Source organism: Myxine glutinosa, chromosome 2 (assembly GCF_964187855.1).
Source record: "Myxine glutinosa chromosome 2, kmMyxGlut1.1, whole genome shotgun sequence".
NCBI lineage: Eukaryota > Metazoa > Chordata > Myxini > Myxiniformes > Myxinidae > Myxine > Myxine glutinosa.
Genome location: NC_136262.1, coordinates 270021663 through 270038632, shown reverse-complemented (window position 1 = coordinate 270038632; position 16970 = coordinate 270021663). Strand labels below are relative to the sequence as shown.

Sequence of the window (16970 nt, the reverse complement as noted above, 5' to 3'; positions counted from 1 at the left end):
TTAGTTTTAATTAGTTTTAAAACATAGTTTAACGCCAACATAGCGCCAACATAGTTTGCCGACGGGAAATAAATGAATACGCTCTCAAATGTGCCATCCGAGGCAGAGTCTGTTCGCCACGTTCGGCACACGTGATAGCTCGCTGCTCTCTGATTGGTTGAATCGTTTTTTGGACATAGCTCGGTAACTACTTCTGCGATTAATTTAAAACCTTGAAAAGGCACATCCTCGGGTCCCCAGCAATATACCTGGCAAGTTTCAAGTATATCGGACCGGTAGTTGTCGAGAAACAGCGGTCACAGACAAACATACAAACATACAAACAAACATACACACAGAGATTAGTGGAATTATAGATAGATGTGGAATTTCCTTGGGTACCTGCTTTTTGCATAATACTTTGTGGGGAAGGTGCCATGCATGTGCTTTGTGGGGAAGGTGCCATGCATGTGCTTTGTGGGGGAGATGCCATGCGTGTGCTTTGTGGGGGAGGTGCCATGCGTGTGCTTTGTGGGGAAGGTGCCATGCATGTGCTTTGTGGGGGAGATGCCATGCGTGTGCTTTGTGGTGGAGGTGCCATGCGTGTGCTTTGTGGGGGAGGTGCCATGCATGTGCTTTGTGGGGGAGGTGCCATGCATGTGCTTTGTGGGGTAGGTGCCATGCATGTGCTTTGTGGGGGAGATGCCATGCGTGTGCTTTGTGGGGAAGGTGCCATGCATGTGCTTTGTGGGGAAGGTGCCATGCATGTGCTTTGTGGGGGAGATGCCATGTGTGCTTTTTGTGGGGGAGGTGCCATGCGTGTGCTTTGTGGGGGAGGTGCCACACGTGTGCTTTGTGGGGGAGATGCCATGCGTGTGCTTTGTGGGGAAGGTGCCAGGCATGTGCTCTGTGGGGGAGATGCCATGCGTGTGCTTTGTGGGGGAGGTGCCATGCATGTGCTTTGTGGGGGAGGTGCCATGCATGTGCTTTGTGGGGGAGGTGCCATGCATGTGCTTTGTGGGGGAGATGCCATGTGTGTGCTTTGTGGGGGAGGTGCCATGCACGTGCTGTGTGGGGGAGATGCCATGCGTGTGCTTTGTGGGGAAGGTGCCATGCATGTGCTTTGTGGGGAAGGTGCCATGCGTGTGCTTTGTGGGGAAGGTGCCATGCATGTGCTTTGTGGGGGAGGTGCCATGTGTGTGCTTTGTGGGGAAGGTGCCATGCGTGTGCTTTGTGGGGAAGGTGCCATGCGTGTGCTTTGTGGGGAAGGTGCTATGCATGTGCTTTGTGGGGGAGGTGCCATGCATGTGTTTTGTGGGGGAGGTGCCATGCATGTGTTTTGTGGGGGAGGTGCCATGCGTGTGCTTTGTGGGGGATATGCCATGCACGTGCTGTGTGGGGGAGGTGCCATGCGTGTGCTTTGTGGGAAAGGTGCCATGCATGTGCTTTGTGGGAAAGGTGCCATGCGTGTGCTTTGTGGGGAAGGTGCCATGCATGTGCTTTGTGGGGGAGGTGCCATGCGTGTGCTTTGTGGGGGAGGTGCCATGCGTGTGCTTTGTGGGGAAGGTGCGATGCATGTGCTTTGTGGGGGAGGTGCCATGCGTGTGCTTTGTGGGGGAGGTGCCATGCGTGTGCTTTGTGGGGAAGGTGCGATGCATGTGCTTTGTGGGGGAGGTGCCATGCGTGTGCTTTGTGGGCGAGATGCCATGCACGTGCTGTGTGGGGGAGATGCCATGCGTGTGCTTTGTGGGGGAGGTGCCATGCGTGTGCTTTGTGGGGGAGATGCCATGCGCGTGCTGTGTGGGGGAGGTGCCATGCGTGTGCTTTGTGGGGGAGGTGCCATGCGTGTGCTTTGTGGGGGAGGTGCCATGCGTGGGCTTTGTGGGGAAGGTGCCATGCATGTGCTTTGTGGGGGAGGTGCCATGCGCGTGCTGTGTGGGGGAGGTGCCATGCGCGTGCTGTGTGGGGGAGATGCCATGCGCGTGCTGTGTGGGGGAGATGCCATGCGCGTGCTGTGTGGGTGAGATGCCATGCGCGTGCTGTGTGTGGGTGGCCACACAGTGTTTTGTGGGGGAAGCTGCGCTCGTGCTGTAGGGGGCGGCATGGGGGCATGCAGTGGTGGAGGGAAGGAAGGGAGGCTGCACACACTTTGTGGGGGAGGCTGCGAGCCGCGGGTGTCCTGTGTGGGGATCAGGCATGCCATGCACGTGCTTTGTTGGGGAAGGCGGGATGGGGAGGCTGAGCGTGTGTTGTTTGGGGGGGAGGGTGGGGGACTGGGGGAGGCTGCATGGGGTAGAAATGTGGTGAGGGGGTGCGTGTATGCTTTGTGGGGGAGGCTGCGTGTAAGCTGTATGCGTATTGTGTGAGGGAGGTTGAGCACATGCCGTGGGGGTGGAGGGATAGAGGGATAGAGGGATAGAGGGGAGGCTGCACGCGTGCTCTTCATATGGGGACGCTGTGCTTAGAGCGATGCTGTGGGAGTAAATGGTGAAAGTTGTGTTTGTCTTGCAATCGCAAAAACGAGAGAGCTGTGTGAACAAGATAAATACTTTTTATCATAATAATTATTGTTTTCGTTATCATAATTTTTATGATCATCTTCACTTTCTGTTTCACTTGCACTTCACTTCCCCCTCCCCCAATTGTGATGTCGATCTCAAGAGTGTGACGTGTGGTACAATCTTCCCTCTCCGGAACTACATCTGTACAAGGACCGTTTTGGTCATTCTGCTGTGGCTGTCAACGGGTGAGTGGTTGAGAAGAGGATCAATTTGCTATGGTTATGACTTGTGGTGTCCGATTTTTGGGGAAATTGAGAAAATGTGTCTTGCCATAATGTTGTGGACCATACGGAATAGTAGTGCTGCACGTCGGGCCGGGTTTCATATTTGTACCTGTGGGCACGGCTTGCCTGCGGTGAGGTGCAGTGGTGAGGTGGGGTGGGTTGTGTTTAGCCATCAGGCCTGTGGGCTTGGCTCAGTTTTCCTTCGGGAGTCGGCCCTGCACGGTGGTGGGCTGGTGGACCGAGGTTGTGAACTTGATTGAGATTCTGAACAGGGAGAATTGTGCGAGAGAGACGCGGAGGATTGCATCAGGTAGACTAGAAGTATTAAGTACGGTGAAGGAGAGGAACAAGTACGGAGTGGCATTTAGGGGAATTGCAGAAGTGTTGTGTGGAAGGACGTCAGGAAAGAGTGTATCGTCGAGGGATAGAAACGGTATAAAGGAAATGAACACTTCTCGGAATTTCAGGAAAGAAGTTGGGGATTTAAAGAGGCGGATTTGTGATGTTTTAGCGGGGGTAGAAAAGATCAAGGTTTTGGATTGGGAAAGATAAGAGATGGTGGTGAACAGCTGTTTTAAAGACCTGGAGGGAGGAGTGGGATTGAAGAGAGTCTGAGTGAGGGAGTGAGGGAGTTTGTTCCAGAGGTATGAGAAAAGAGGAATGAAGGAGTGAAGGTGAGCAGAGAGTCTTGATTTTGTCAGTTTCACCAGAGAGGGTTGCAGGCAGATGTTGTGCGTCCTGCAGGAATATTTTGGGGACAAAGTACAGACAGAACAGGGGGAGCAAGGCCGGAGACGAGTCAGTAGAAGACAGAAAGACCACCTACTTGACTGTGGTGAGAGAGAGAGGCTCTCATAATCAGCTTCGTCGCGGAAGATTCAAGGATTCTAAATGCTTCGGTTTCAACAGTGTGAAGCCGAGCTAGGTGTGAGGCAAAAGCACCAGCCCAGAGGGGGGAACAATATTCCATTGAGCTGCTGATGAAAGCCTTGTAAGTGGTGAGGAGCTCGGGTGTGCCAAGGAAGGACTTCGCATGATTGAGGATGCCCAGTCGGTGACTGGCTTTGGAGGCCAGATTGGAAATGTGGTTTTCCCAGGAAAGATCATGGCAGATAATGAGACCCAAAAGCTTGAGTGATAGAACTTCTTGGAAAGGATTGTTGAGAAAGTAGATGGGAGGGTTGTCCAGACGGTCTTTTCGGAGAGACAAAGTGAGAGTATGAGATTTGTCAGGATTGAAAAACATGTTCCACTTGTTTGACCAGTTTGTGATATTGGCCGGGTCTGCAGAGAGTGAGGAGGCTGCAGACTGCCGATCTGAGGGTTCAGATATGGAGCGGCAGAGAGTGGAGCCATCAGCAAAGAGATAGAGAGGTTTTTTTCCAGAGAGTTGTAGAGATCATTGATGAAGACCAGAAAAAGCACAGGGCCCAGAACACTGCCTTAGGGAACTCCAGCCTGGACAGGAAGAGGAGAGGAGAGAATTCCATTCAGGACCACACGTTCACTATGACCAGAAAGGAAATCTGCAAGCCATGCGTGGAGGTTTCCATGGATACCATACGAGGAGAGTTTGGTGAGCAAAGCGGTGTGCCAGACCGTATCGAAGGCACGAGATATGTCAAGGGAGACAGCTCTGATTTCCTGTTTGGCGTTGAGGACCTCCATCCATTGTTGAGACAGCAGAAGCAGCATGTCCAGAGTAGAATGACCTGGTCTGAATCCAAATTGATGATCTGAGAGCAAAGCCATTGGAGAAGAGGAAGGATTTGATATCAGAAGCGATGATCGATTCCATGTCCTTGTTGATTATTGGGAGCAGGCTGATTGGTCTGTAGTTGCAAGGATCTGTTTTTGCACCTTTTTTGTGCAAAGCGGTAATGTTGGATGATTTCTAAGCTGATGGCAGATGACCTTGAGCAAAAGAGAGGGTGAAGAGAACAGAGAGAGGGAGTGAAAGAGCGGCAGAGTAGGATTTTAGGATCCGTGGGATGATGCCGTCTGGTCCAGTTGCAGAATCAGAGTCGAGGTTTGACAGAAACTTCTCCACCTTGTCAGGAGAGAAAGACAGAGTCCAGGAGCAGCTGGGTATGACTGGGTAAGGTTGGCACAGAGAGACATGGGTTTGGGACACAAGATTTTGAGGCAAACACAGAGTTGAGGTGTTCTGCTTTGTCATGTGCGGAGTCAGCTATGCAGCCATTTGAGGTAAGGGAGGGGATGGAGGTGGAACAAACACCAGAAACAGATGTGACCAGACGCCACCAGGATTTGGAGGAGGTAGACAGATTTGAGAGTTCAGTCTTGAGAGTAGAGAGATAGTGCCTCCTGGATCCCCTGAGGGTTTGGAAGAGGATAGAGACGATCAAGGATAGAAAGAAGGGGGGCAGCCGGATGTGGGGTTGCTGCACTTGCAAGGGCAGAAGAAGAAAGCAGCAAGGAGAGTTGTGGATCAAGGGAAGAATGATGTGGATGAGGAGGTGTACAATAAGTTGGAACAGGATGGGGGTTGGGGGGGGGGGGGGGGAGATGATTGATGATTTATAAATTGCCTTGCGACAGTAATGACGATAGCAAGGACAGGAAGTATGGGGGTGCAGTGATTAAGGATGGTGACGGGAGGCTAATGACATCGAGGGGCGCAGTATTGAAGTTGTGGGAAGGATATTTCAAACAGCTGTTGAACCGGAAAAGTAGCAATGGCGAGCTGGAGCTTCCAAGTTATGTGGACAGAAAAGTGGAGTTGCTGGAGATCATGGAAGAGGAAGATGGTATTGAAAAAGATGAAGAAGAGAAGAGCACCCGGATTGATGAGGTGTGTAGAGATGATAATTGCAGCAGGAGAAGTCGGAGTCAGGTGGACGAAGAGGTTGTTAAATGTATGTATGAAAGATGGTGAAATTCCAGAGGAGTGGAGGGCAGGGTTTCTGTGTAAGGGGAAGCTGATGTGCTGATATGTAAGGGGAAGGGGGATGTTCAAGATCTGAGGAAGTACAGGGGCTTTACACTCCTTAGTGATGTCATGAAGGTGCTGGAGAAGGTTCTGCAATGTTAGGATAAGGAAGAGTGTGGGGAAGGAGATCGGAGAAGAGTAACAGGGGGTTTAGAAAGGTTAGGGGAATGATGGATGGGATGTTCCCACTGAGACAGATGGTAGAGAAGAGGTCAGAGGTGCCAGGTGAAATGGCATTGGGATTTGTGGATCTGGAGAAGGCCGACAACACTGTCCCAAGTGAGGTGGTGATGGTGACACTGAAATGGTTGGGAGTGCTGGAAGCAGAAGTTAGTCTGGTGGAAGGGATATATAATGGAACGAAGGGAAGAGTTTTGGTTGGTCCTGGGATATCGGAGGAGTTCAATGTGAACATCGGTTTGAAGCAGGGAAGCAATCTCAACCCACTCCTGTTTATCATGGTGAGGGAGCTGGTAAGCAGGAAGGTAAACATGTAAGATATTCTGGGGAGAATGTTGTATGTGGACGATCTGGTTGTTGTGGTGGAGAGTGAGTGGGAGATGCAGGAAGTATTGGGAGGGATTTTTGAAACATGGGCTGAAAATGAGCTTTGAGAAGATGGAGGTGGTGTGGGTCAGGCAGCAGAGAAAAGAAATGAATATCAGGTGATAGGAGAGGGAAATCAGACAAGGAAATAGGTTTGAGTATCTGGTGTAACATTGACCGGGGATGGTAAGTCATTGGCAGAGGTGCGGAGGAGGATTCAGGTGAGTGTGAATGTGTGGAGAATGGTGGAGGGAGTAATGGCAGACAGAAAGATTTCAGGGAGATTGAAAGGAAAGGTTCTGATGTCGTGCGGAACGCCTTCCTACCTTTACGGTCTGGCGATGGTGGCACTGACAGGGAGACAACATTGGAGTTTGCAAGTTTTGGGAGAAAAACTGGATCAGGAGGATTGTGGGAGGTGAAGAGGTGGATAGAAGGAGAATGGATGAACTGAGGGAGGAGATTGGTGTGCAGATGAGCTTGATGGGAGATTGGTGTGCAGATGAGCTTGATGGGAGATTGGTGTGCAGATGAGCTTGATGGGAGATTGGTGTGCAGATGAGCTTGATGGGAGATTGGTGTGCAGATGAGCTTGATGGGAGATTGGTGTGCAGATGAGCTTGATGGGAGATTGGTGTGCAGATGAGCTTGATGGGAGATTGGTGTGCAGATGAGCTTGATGGGAGATTGGTGTGCAGATGAGCTTGATGGGAGATTGGTGTGCAGATGAGCTTGATGGGAGATTGGTGTGCAGATGAGCTTGATGGGAGATTGGTGTGCAGATGAGCTTGATGTGAGATTGGTGTGCAGATGAGCTTGATGGGAGATTGGTGTGCAGATGAGCTTGATGGGAGATTGGTGTGCAGATGAGCTTGATGGGAGATTGGTGTGCAGATGAGCTTGATGTGAGATTGGTGTGCAGATGAGCTTGATGGGAGATTGGTGTGCAAATGAGCTTGATGGGAGATTGGTGAAATGTCGGCTGAGATTGGCTGGGCATTTGGTGTGAATGGGAGAAGAGAGAATGGCCGAGTGTGGATAGGTTGAGGAAAAGAGGTCGACCGTGGTTGAGATGGGAGGATCGTGTGAAGAGGGATATCAGTAAGGTAAAGATGGTTGGAGAGTAGAGAGAGTTGGGTGAGGCCAGAGAGGAATGGAAGACTGGAAGAGTATCGTGGTCCAGGCAGGGCAGGAGCTTGGTGTTATCAGACCTCACCACTTACAGAGGGAAAATGGGCCATCATCATGCCTCATCTGCACTAGCAACTCAACTCGTTTGTTCATGTTAAGGTGGACCACAGGCTGCACTTCTTGGACGAACACGATGACCAGGCCATGCCAGCCTTGTCCCCTCAAAATCTTGTACCCTCAAAAAGGTGAATGCATCATTTGAACAAGTACTGAGGGTTTGTCTGAGAAGCAATTTCCAATTTTAAAAACGTGCATCTTTTTTCATCATTCACTCGATCCCTCTTTTTGGTTGCAGGAAGCGCAGGTGGGTAACATGTGCTCTGATACTTTTGTACCCTTTGCTGTTATGCTGCTGATTGTTTGCTTTGTCTCATCCATTCGACGATTCTGTCTTGTCCTTCCCTCCAGCTCGATGTATGTGTTCGGAGGTTTTAACAGCTTGATCCTTCACGATCTCCTCGTTTACACTCCGAAGACTTGTGGAGGCCTGACGGATCCGCAGAGCTGCCGACGTGCCGAGAAAGGTTTACACTGTGTGTGGAACGCCAGCCGCTGCCTTCCTTTGGACTCGGCACTCAAAGGGAACAGCGACGTGTGTAACTCTTCCCAAGGTTGGTGACATATTTATGTGTGTTATTAAACACGCAGTTCAAACTGCACGTGGGCACGATGAGCTTCACCCGCTTGTTATATGCTGGCTTGTGTGCACATGCATGCATCATGTGTGGCTTCATTCACATTTACACAACTATGTTTCGTGTTGTGAAGGCCATTTTCTTAAATTTGTCCACGTGGCTGCTCACCCATTTGCGTGTGTCTGTCCATGTGTGTTTGTTCTTCTGTCTGTCCATCTGTGTGTGTTTGTTTGTCCATATCTGTGTCTGTTTTTTGTGTTAGTGTATCTGTTTGTCCATGTGTGTCTGTCCGTGTGAGTGTGTGTGTGTGTCTGTGTGTGTGTGTGTGTGTGTCCATTCACTTTTGTCTGTCCGTGCACGCGTGTCTATATGTGCGCATGTGTCTGTCTGTGTGCGTTTGTCTGTATGTGTCTGCCTGTCTGTGCGTGTGTGCATACCTGTGCGTCCGTGTGCGTCTTTCTGTGTGTTTTTTTTGTCTGTGCGTGTGTCTGTCTGTCTGTATGCATGATTCTGTGTCTGTGTCTGTCTGTCTGTCCGTGTGTGTGTGTGTGTGTGTGTGTGTGTGTGTGTGTGTGTGTGTGTGTGTGTGTGTGTGTGTGTCTGTGCATGTCTGTGCATGTCTATGTGTGCATCTGCGTCTGTGCGTGCAATATTTGAACTTGTTACAAAATAAACACGCTTTAACTGATTGTAAACGGATCACCTTGAATTGCGGTTGCTCTGCTCGTTGTCTGTTCCTGTTACATGGTGTTTGTCATCCGTGCTCAGTGTCCGGTGATAAAGGGTGCCGTAGATATCCGGATTGCAGCAGCTGCCTGTCCAGTGATACAGGTTGCACATGGTGTGGAGACGCGTGTCTGCAGAACGTGGAGAACTGCACCGAGTCGGTAAGCCACCTACCTGAAACGTATCCACTTCACCTTTACCCGGAACAGTCTGAATTCTCATCAAAATGTACATTTAACTTGATTTATTGGTTTTTATTAACTTTCCCTTTTCTTGTTCCCTGCCATGTCCGCTCTCTCCTCTCTGTACAAAAGTTTACACTTCATTGGCCTATGTTTCACTACAGGTGGTTGAAAACGCGGACAAATGTGTCCTGCGTGGTGAAGATGTGTGTGCAAAAATGACGAGCTGTATGAGCTGCGTCAACAACTTGTCCTGTCAATGGGATTCGAAGAAGCACCAGTGCACCTTGGTTCCAGGTCTGCACAAACAACCTTGAAATCTCTTGTATCGTCACCACGGTGGTAGAAAAACGTGCCATGCGTGTTACTGCATGCGTTGTGTGATTAGACACGGTGGTAGAAAAACGTGCCATGCGTGTTACTGCATGCGTTGTGTGATTAGACACGGTGGTGTGAAACGTGCCATGAGTGTTACTGCATGCGTTGTGTGATTAGACACGGTGGTAGAAAAACGTGCCATGAGTGTTACTGCATGCGTTGTGTGATTATATATGGTGGTGTGAAACGTGCCATGAGTGTTACTGCATGCGTTGTGTGATTATATATGGTGGTGTGAAACGTGCCATGAGTGTTACTGCATGCGTTGTGTGATTATATATGGTGGTGTGAAACGTGCCATGAGTGTTACTGCATGCGTTGTGTGATTATATATGGTGGTGTGAAACGTGCCATGAGTGTTACTGCATGCGTTGTGTGATTATATATGGTGGTGTGAAACGTGCCATGCGTGTTACTGCATGCGTTGTGTGATTAGACACGGTGGTGTGAAACGTGCCATGAGTGTTACTGCATGCGTTGTGTGATTAGACACGGTGGTAGAAAAACGTGCCATGAGTGTTACTGCATGCGTTGTGTGATTATATATGGTGGTGTGAAACGTGCCATGAGTGTTACTGCATGCGTTGTGTGATTAGACACGGTGGTAGAAAAACGTGCCATGAGTGTTACTGCATGCGTTGTGTGATTAGACATGGTGGTGTGAAACGTGCCATGAGTGTTACTGCATACGTTGTGTGATTAGATATGGTGGTGTGAAACGTGCCATGAGTGTTACTGCATACGTTGTGTGATTAGACATTGTGCGGGCATCTCAGAGGCCGTTTGTTCAATGCCAGTCAGTAGACTTGGAAATATTGATGGCAAGCTTCTCGGGACGATTACCATGTAACCTCCGGGTTCTTGGTAAAACCTAGCAAGTTCATTCGTGACTTGTGTAGATGTATACATGTAGATAATATATCTGCATTGGAACTGAAACTTTGGAATGGAAGTAAAAGCTTTCTTGAAAAGAAGCATCCCATCCTAAAATACCAACATTTTTATTTTATTTTATTTTTAACTACATACACTATTGGTCAAAGGTTTTAGAACACCTCAATTTTTCCCTTTTTTATTGAAATTTACGCAGTTTAATGTCTCAATGTACTCTGAAATTAAGCATAGAACAAATAAACAATTGGAGTTAAAAAGAAATCATAGAATCATCTTGTTTAACAAAATTTAATTTTAATTTTTGACTCGGCAAAGTAGCCCACTTTTGCAGATATAACCGCCAAACACACTCGTGGCATTCTTTCCACAATGGAAATCAAATATTGTTCGGGAAGTTCTTCCCAACACTGTTGCAGACGTTCCCACAAATGTGTTGCACTTGTAGGTTGCTTTGCTTTCACCTTTCTGTCCAGTTCATCCCAAACCAGCTCGATGGGGTTTAAGTCTGGAGACTGTGCTGGCTATTCCATGATTTGAAGCCGACCGTCTTGTTCTTTTCCTCGAAGGTAATTTTGACATAGCCTGGAGGTGCGTTTAGGGTCATTATCTTGCTGAAGGATGAACCCCTGACCAACTAGGCGTATACCAGAGGGTATTGCATAAATAAAAAAAACCCACCTTTTAGAGGCCATTTTTCCCCGCAAAGCGGGGGTTGGCCTTTTTCGGGGACCGTGGTTGTTGTTGTTTTTTGGTCCCCTTTTTGAAGCAATGTTTTACGGCCGGATGCCCTTCCTGACGCCAACCCTTTTTGTCGCCTTTTTACGACAAGCAAGGAATTACCAGTGAACTGGTACTCAATTAGCCGACCTCGGAAGGATGACAGGCTGAGTCAACCTCCCTGGCGTTAATTCAGCGATCGACCGGGATTCGAACCCAGGATCCTTGGATCCTAAGCTGGCACCCTAGCCGCTAGCCCAACACCAGGAACTCAGAACTAGCCCAACAACAATACCAGAGGGTATTGCATGGTGCTGCAAAATGCTGTGGTAGCCCTTTTGGTTCAGGGTGCCAGTCACTCTGTGCAAGTCGCCGACTCTTGATCGAGCAAAAGAGCCCCAGACCATCACGCTTCCTCCTCCATGTTTGACAGTTGGTGTCACACACTGAGGAACCATCCTTTCGGCTACTCGACAGCGTACAATAACCCGATGTACAAAAATCCTGCGTGATGAACCAAAGATTTCAAATTTTGATTCATCGGTCCATAAGACCTTCTTCCTGCCTTCAGTAGTCCACTGGCGGTGCTTCATGGCCCAGGCAAACCTCTTTTTCTTATTTCGCCGTCTTAGCAATGGCTTTCTTACTGCCACTCGACCTGTCAAGCCTGCAGCTCGAAGTCTTCTCTTCACAGTTGAAACTGAGACTTGTTTACTTTGACCAGTGTTAAGCTGTGCTTGAAGCTGTTGTCCTGTGAGCCGCCTATCACGCAAGCTGTTGACTCTCAGAAACTTGTCTTCTGAATCTGTTGTGGCTTTGGGTCTGCCAGATCTCTTCCTGTCAGAGGTTCCTCCAATTTCTAATATACTACTTCCTGCAGTGCAATATTGTCGAAATAATGCTTCAGAGGGTGTAATAACAGTCTGTTCCAATACTGCTTTTATACAGACAGGGGGTTTGTAATCAAGTAATCAGCAGAGGTTGGGACACCTGTATGAATTGTTTGCATCAACTTTCAAGGCTTAATTTACTTACATTGCTGCAGAACAGCTGTAAGTTGTTAACCCATTACTTGTTTCCTAAAGAAGGCCTTTTTTTTTTTTACAATATAACTGTGCAATTTACATTATTTTCCCGTTTTTGCTAACCTCAACTTTTTTTTTAACCTCGAGCAGTTTACTGCTTACCTTTGTACCATTTCAGGTTATTCACTGGGCATTAAAATGTGTAAATTTCAATAAAAACTGGAAAAATTGTGGTGTTCTAAATTTTTTGACCAGTAATGTAGTTGAGGCTTGTGTGAGAGGAAGTACATTGAATGGATCAGCAGGTATCAGCACAAAATTTACAGCAGAGAGAGAGGGGTTCACCAACAGCAGAGATCCATACATTATGATACAGAAACTTCAAACAAAGTTCCCTCATGGCATAAATGTTGACGACAAACGTGTGTTCCAACTCGTTCATTCTCAGCTACCTCAACTCATTCAATTTAACATGCTTTAACTCATTCACTTTAATGTGCTTTAACTCATTCACTTTAACGTGCTTTAACTCATTCACTTTAACGTGCTTTAACTCATTCACTTTAACGTGCTTTGACTCATTCACTTTAACGTGCTTTGACTCATTCACTTTAACGTGCTTTGACTCATTCACTTTAACGTGCTTTAACTCATTCACTTTAACGTGCTTTGACTCATTCACTTTAACGTGCTTTGACTCATTCACTTTAACGTGCTTTGACTCATTCACGTTAACGTGCTTTAACTCATTCACTTTAACGTGCTTTGACTCATTCACTTTAACATGCTTTGACTCATTCACTTTAACGTGCTTTGACTCATTCACTTTAACGTGCTTTGACTCATTCACTTTAACGTGCTTTGACTCATTCACTTTAACGTGCTTTGACTCATTCACTTTAACGTGCTTTCACTCATTCACTTCAACGTGCTTTGACTCATTCACTTTAACGTGCTTTGACTCATTCACTTTAACGTGCTTTAACTCCGGACAAAAGGACCACCGAGGCACTCGGAAACATGGTGGTGGGATGATGAAGTTGGAAAGAGGATTTACGAGAAGAGGAAGAAGTTCAAGGAGTGGCAGAAGGCGAAGGGTACGGGAGCAGAAACAGCAGAGCAGGAAAGTTATAAGGCAGCTAAGAAGGCTGCAAAGAAAGAGGTAGCAAAGGCGCAGGAGACATGTAGGAAAATGTTCGGAGAACGCTTGGATTCGGAAGAGGGTCAGAAAGCAGTATTCAGGATTGCAAAGCAGATAGCGAAAGAGAGGTGTGATGTGATGGGGGTGAGTTGCTTGAAGGATGAAGTGGGACAAATCGTTGTGGACCCAGATGGAATTAAAGGAAGATGGAAAAGATATATGGAAATGCTGTTGAATACAGAGAATGAATGGGATGGCAACATCGAGAGTAACCCAGTTTTAGGACCGGCAGAGAAGATAACTGAGAAGGAAGTTGAGGAAGCGATAAAAGCAATGAAGAGTAGAAAAGTGGGAGGGCCGACGGGAGTTGTGGGAGATATGTTGAAGGCAGCAAGAAGTTGGGGTGTGAAGAGAATGACAGAGATCTGTAATCTGGCGGTGAAAGAAGGCCGCATTCCAGTGGATTGGGAACTGAGTACCCTCGTCCCTCTATACAAGGGGAAAGGTGACCCTCTGGAGTGTGGCTCGTACTGAGCGATAAAGTTATTGGAGCATGGAATGAAGGTATTGGAAAGGGTGTTGGAGAGGAGGATAAGGAAGAAAGTGAAGATCGACGAAATGCAGTTTGGATGTATGCCAGGAAGAGGAACGACAGACACGCTTTTTATTGTGAGGCAGTTGCAGGAGAAGTACATGGAGAAGAGGAAGAAGTTGTTTCTTGGGTTTGTTGATCTGGAGAAAGCATTCGATAGGGTTCCACGCAAAGTATTGACATGGGCAATGAGGAAGTTAGGAGTGGAGGAATGGTTGATCAGAGTAGTGATGGCAATGTACAAAAGAGCACGCACAGCTGTAAGGACGAAGGATGGGAACAGTGGTGAGTTTGAGGTGAAGGTGGGAGTGCATCAGGGGTCGGTACTAAGTCCACTACTATTTGTAGCTGTGATGGAGGTGCTGGCTCAGAACATAAAGGAGGGTTTACCATGGGAGTTGTTGTAAGCAGATGATCTGGTGTTGATTGCGGAAAGTATGGATGGACTGAAGGAAAAGATGAACAAGTGGAAGGAATGTATGGAGACAAAAGGTCTGAAGGTGAATATCGGAAAGACGAAGGTGATGGCAAGTGGTAAAGCATGTGGTGAGGTGGAAAGAACTGGGAAGTGGCCCTGTGCTGTGTGTGGGAAGGGTGTCGGAGTGAACTCCATTCAATGTACAATGTGCGCCGAGTGGGTTCATCAAAAATGTAGTGGTCTGAGAGGGTCATTATCCAGTGTGGCAGCTACATTCAAATGTAAGGTGTGCACAGAGGGAGCTGCAAATGGAGGAAATGTTGAGTTGGATCTTGGAGACGGCGTGAAGCTGGAAGGTGTGAAAACATTTTGCTACCTCGGAGACGTGCTGAATGGAGAAGGTGGATCAGACTCGGCAACGGTTGCTGGAGTGAGATGTGCATGGAAGAAGTTTCGGGAACTGAGTGGCGTGCTGATGAGGGAACTGAGTGGCGTGCTGATGAGGCGGGGAGTGTCGTTGAAGCTGAAGGGAAAGGTGTCTGCTGCATGTGTGAGAAGTGTTATGATTTATGGGAGCGAGACATGGGTAATGAACGTAGAGCAGCAATGAAGGTTGGAAAGGGTGGAAATGCGAATGGTTCAATGGATGTGCGGAGTATCGTTGAGAGAGAGGAAGACAAAGTGCACTCACTCTCGTTGAGGAAGGTGAGAGCCGTTACGGTACCTCTATCCTTTTTGGTGTATTTTTGGTTCACGGGTTATCAAGTGACCACTATATTCGTCCTGTGTGTGCGTCTGTCTGTGTGTGTGTCTCTGTCTGTCCGCAGCATAACTACCCGATGATATCATCCGATCTTGATGAAACTTGGGTGGGAGGTTGATATCATGATCTCGTTGTGTCCTGCCTAGAGTGGGCGTATTGCGCCCATTGTGGGCGGAGCCACGCCCGAAAAAGATGTCTTTTTAGGGGTAATCAATTTCAAGCAACATCTTCTCCGAGGGGTTTGGTGGAATCTGACAGGGGTTTTGATATTTGGTTCGGCCAATGTCATGTCTGGCCCCACGGAGCTCGATTTTTAATTTTAATTTTTCATTTTTTTTTCATTTTTTTTTTTCATTTCATTTTTCACCGAATTTTCGGTATTGTGTAGCTAAGTAACCTCATAACTGATTATACATTATTTTCTATCTCATTTCAAGGTCAGTAACCTTCGTTTTGACATTTCCGGGCCTGGCCTGTCCGGGCCTGTTTCGGTTATAGTCCGTCCTTTGTCATTGAATACCGCTCTCTCGTGAACCACCGTCGTCTCCTGACTTGTTTATTTTAGTGTCAATTTTACCTGCTGTTCTTTTAAACCAAGAAGAAGGCCGATTTGGCCGAAAGCTTTCCACCAATAAAGATCATCCAGACGCTATATCCTTAACTCATTAAGTATTTTCCATTCAGATATGTTATACAAATAAGGTACCCTATCTGTAGAGTGGGGTTTCTGTTATTCCTCAGTTATATACACAGTGCCTTCAGGAAATATCCACACCCCATTGTGTTATGTTGTGTTACACATTTTGTTGTGAATTTCAAATCGATTACTTTAAAAAAAATTGTCACTGATCTGCACAAAATACCCCATAATGACAAAGTGTTAACATGTTTTAAGAAACTTAAATTAACTTAAATTAATTTAATTCAGACGTCACGACTCAATTAATTTAATTTAAGTTACATCAGTAATTTGCATAAGCTTTCAACCCCCTGAGTCAAAACTTTGTAGAAGCACCTTTGGAAGCGATTACAGCTTCGAGTCTTCTTGGGTAATGGGTATGTCTGTATCAGGTATGGATATCTGGATTTGGGGAATTTTTCCCATTCTTCCTCACAGATTTGCTCATGCTCTGTCAAGTTGGATTGGGAGCGTCGGTGAACAGCAATCTTCAAGTCTTTCCACAGATTCTCAATATGATTTAAGTCTGAGCTTTGGCTGGGCCACTCAAGGACTTTCACCTTCTTGTTCTAAAGCCATTCCAGTGTTGCTTTGGCTGTATGATTGGAGTCATTATCCTGTTGGAACGAAAATCTTCACCACGGTCTAAGATCTTTGCACTCTGAAGCAGGTTCTCCTCGAGGATTTGTCTGTATTTGGCTCCGTTCATTGTTCCCTCTATCCTTACATATCTTCCAGTCCCTGCTGCTGAAAAGCATCCCCATAGCATGATGCGGCCACCACCATTCTTCACGCCAGGGATGGTGTTAGGTTGATGAACTGCACTGGGTTTCCGCCAGACGTAGCACTTTGCATTCAGGCCAAATAGTTCAATTTTCATCTCATCAAACCACAGAATATTTTCCCTCATGCTCTCAGAGTCTTTCACATGCCTTTTGGCAAACTCAAGGTGTGCTGTCATGTACCTTTTCCTCAGGATTGACTTCCGCCTGGCCACTCTTTCATAAAGCCTGGATTTATGAAGAGCTGCCGAGACTGTTGGCCTTCCGTCAAGTTCTCACATCTCAGCCAAGGAACTCTGTAGTTCTGTCAGAGTGGTCATTGGGTTATTGGTCACCTCCCTGATCAAGGTCTTTCTTACTCAGTTGCTCAGTTTGGTCGAATGGCCTGCTCTAGGAAAAGTCTGGGCAGTTCCATATTATTTCCATTTCCTAATGATGGAGCTCACTGTGATCTTGGGAACTTTCAACACTAGATATTGTTTTATCCCCTTCCCCAGATCTTTGCCTCCTCACAATTCTATCTTGGAGTTCTACGAACAGTTCCTTGGACTTCATGGTTGAGTCTCTGCTCTGACGTACTGTGG

General features: G+C 47.3%; 1 protein-coding gene across 2 annotated transcripts in view; it reads left to right on the top strand.

Moving 5' to 3' along the window:
• Positions 1-16970, top strand: part of LOC137420551 (attractin-like protein 1) — a gene marked incomplete at its 5' end in the record, with an annotated part of 219432 nt that overhangs the window by 29451 nt on the left and 173011 nt on the right. For both annotated transcript variants that reach the window (XM_078772550.1, XM_078772552.1), the window contains 4 exon segments: positions 2641-2725; positions 7863-8065; positions 8858-8976; positions 9162-9294. In XM_078772550.1, coding sequence (XP_078628676.1) covers positions 2641-2725; positions 7863-8065; positions 8858-8976; positions 9162-9294 — 540 coding nt within the window.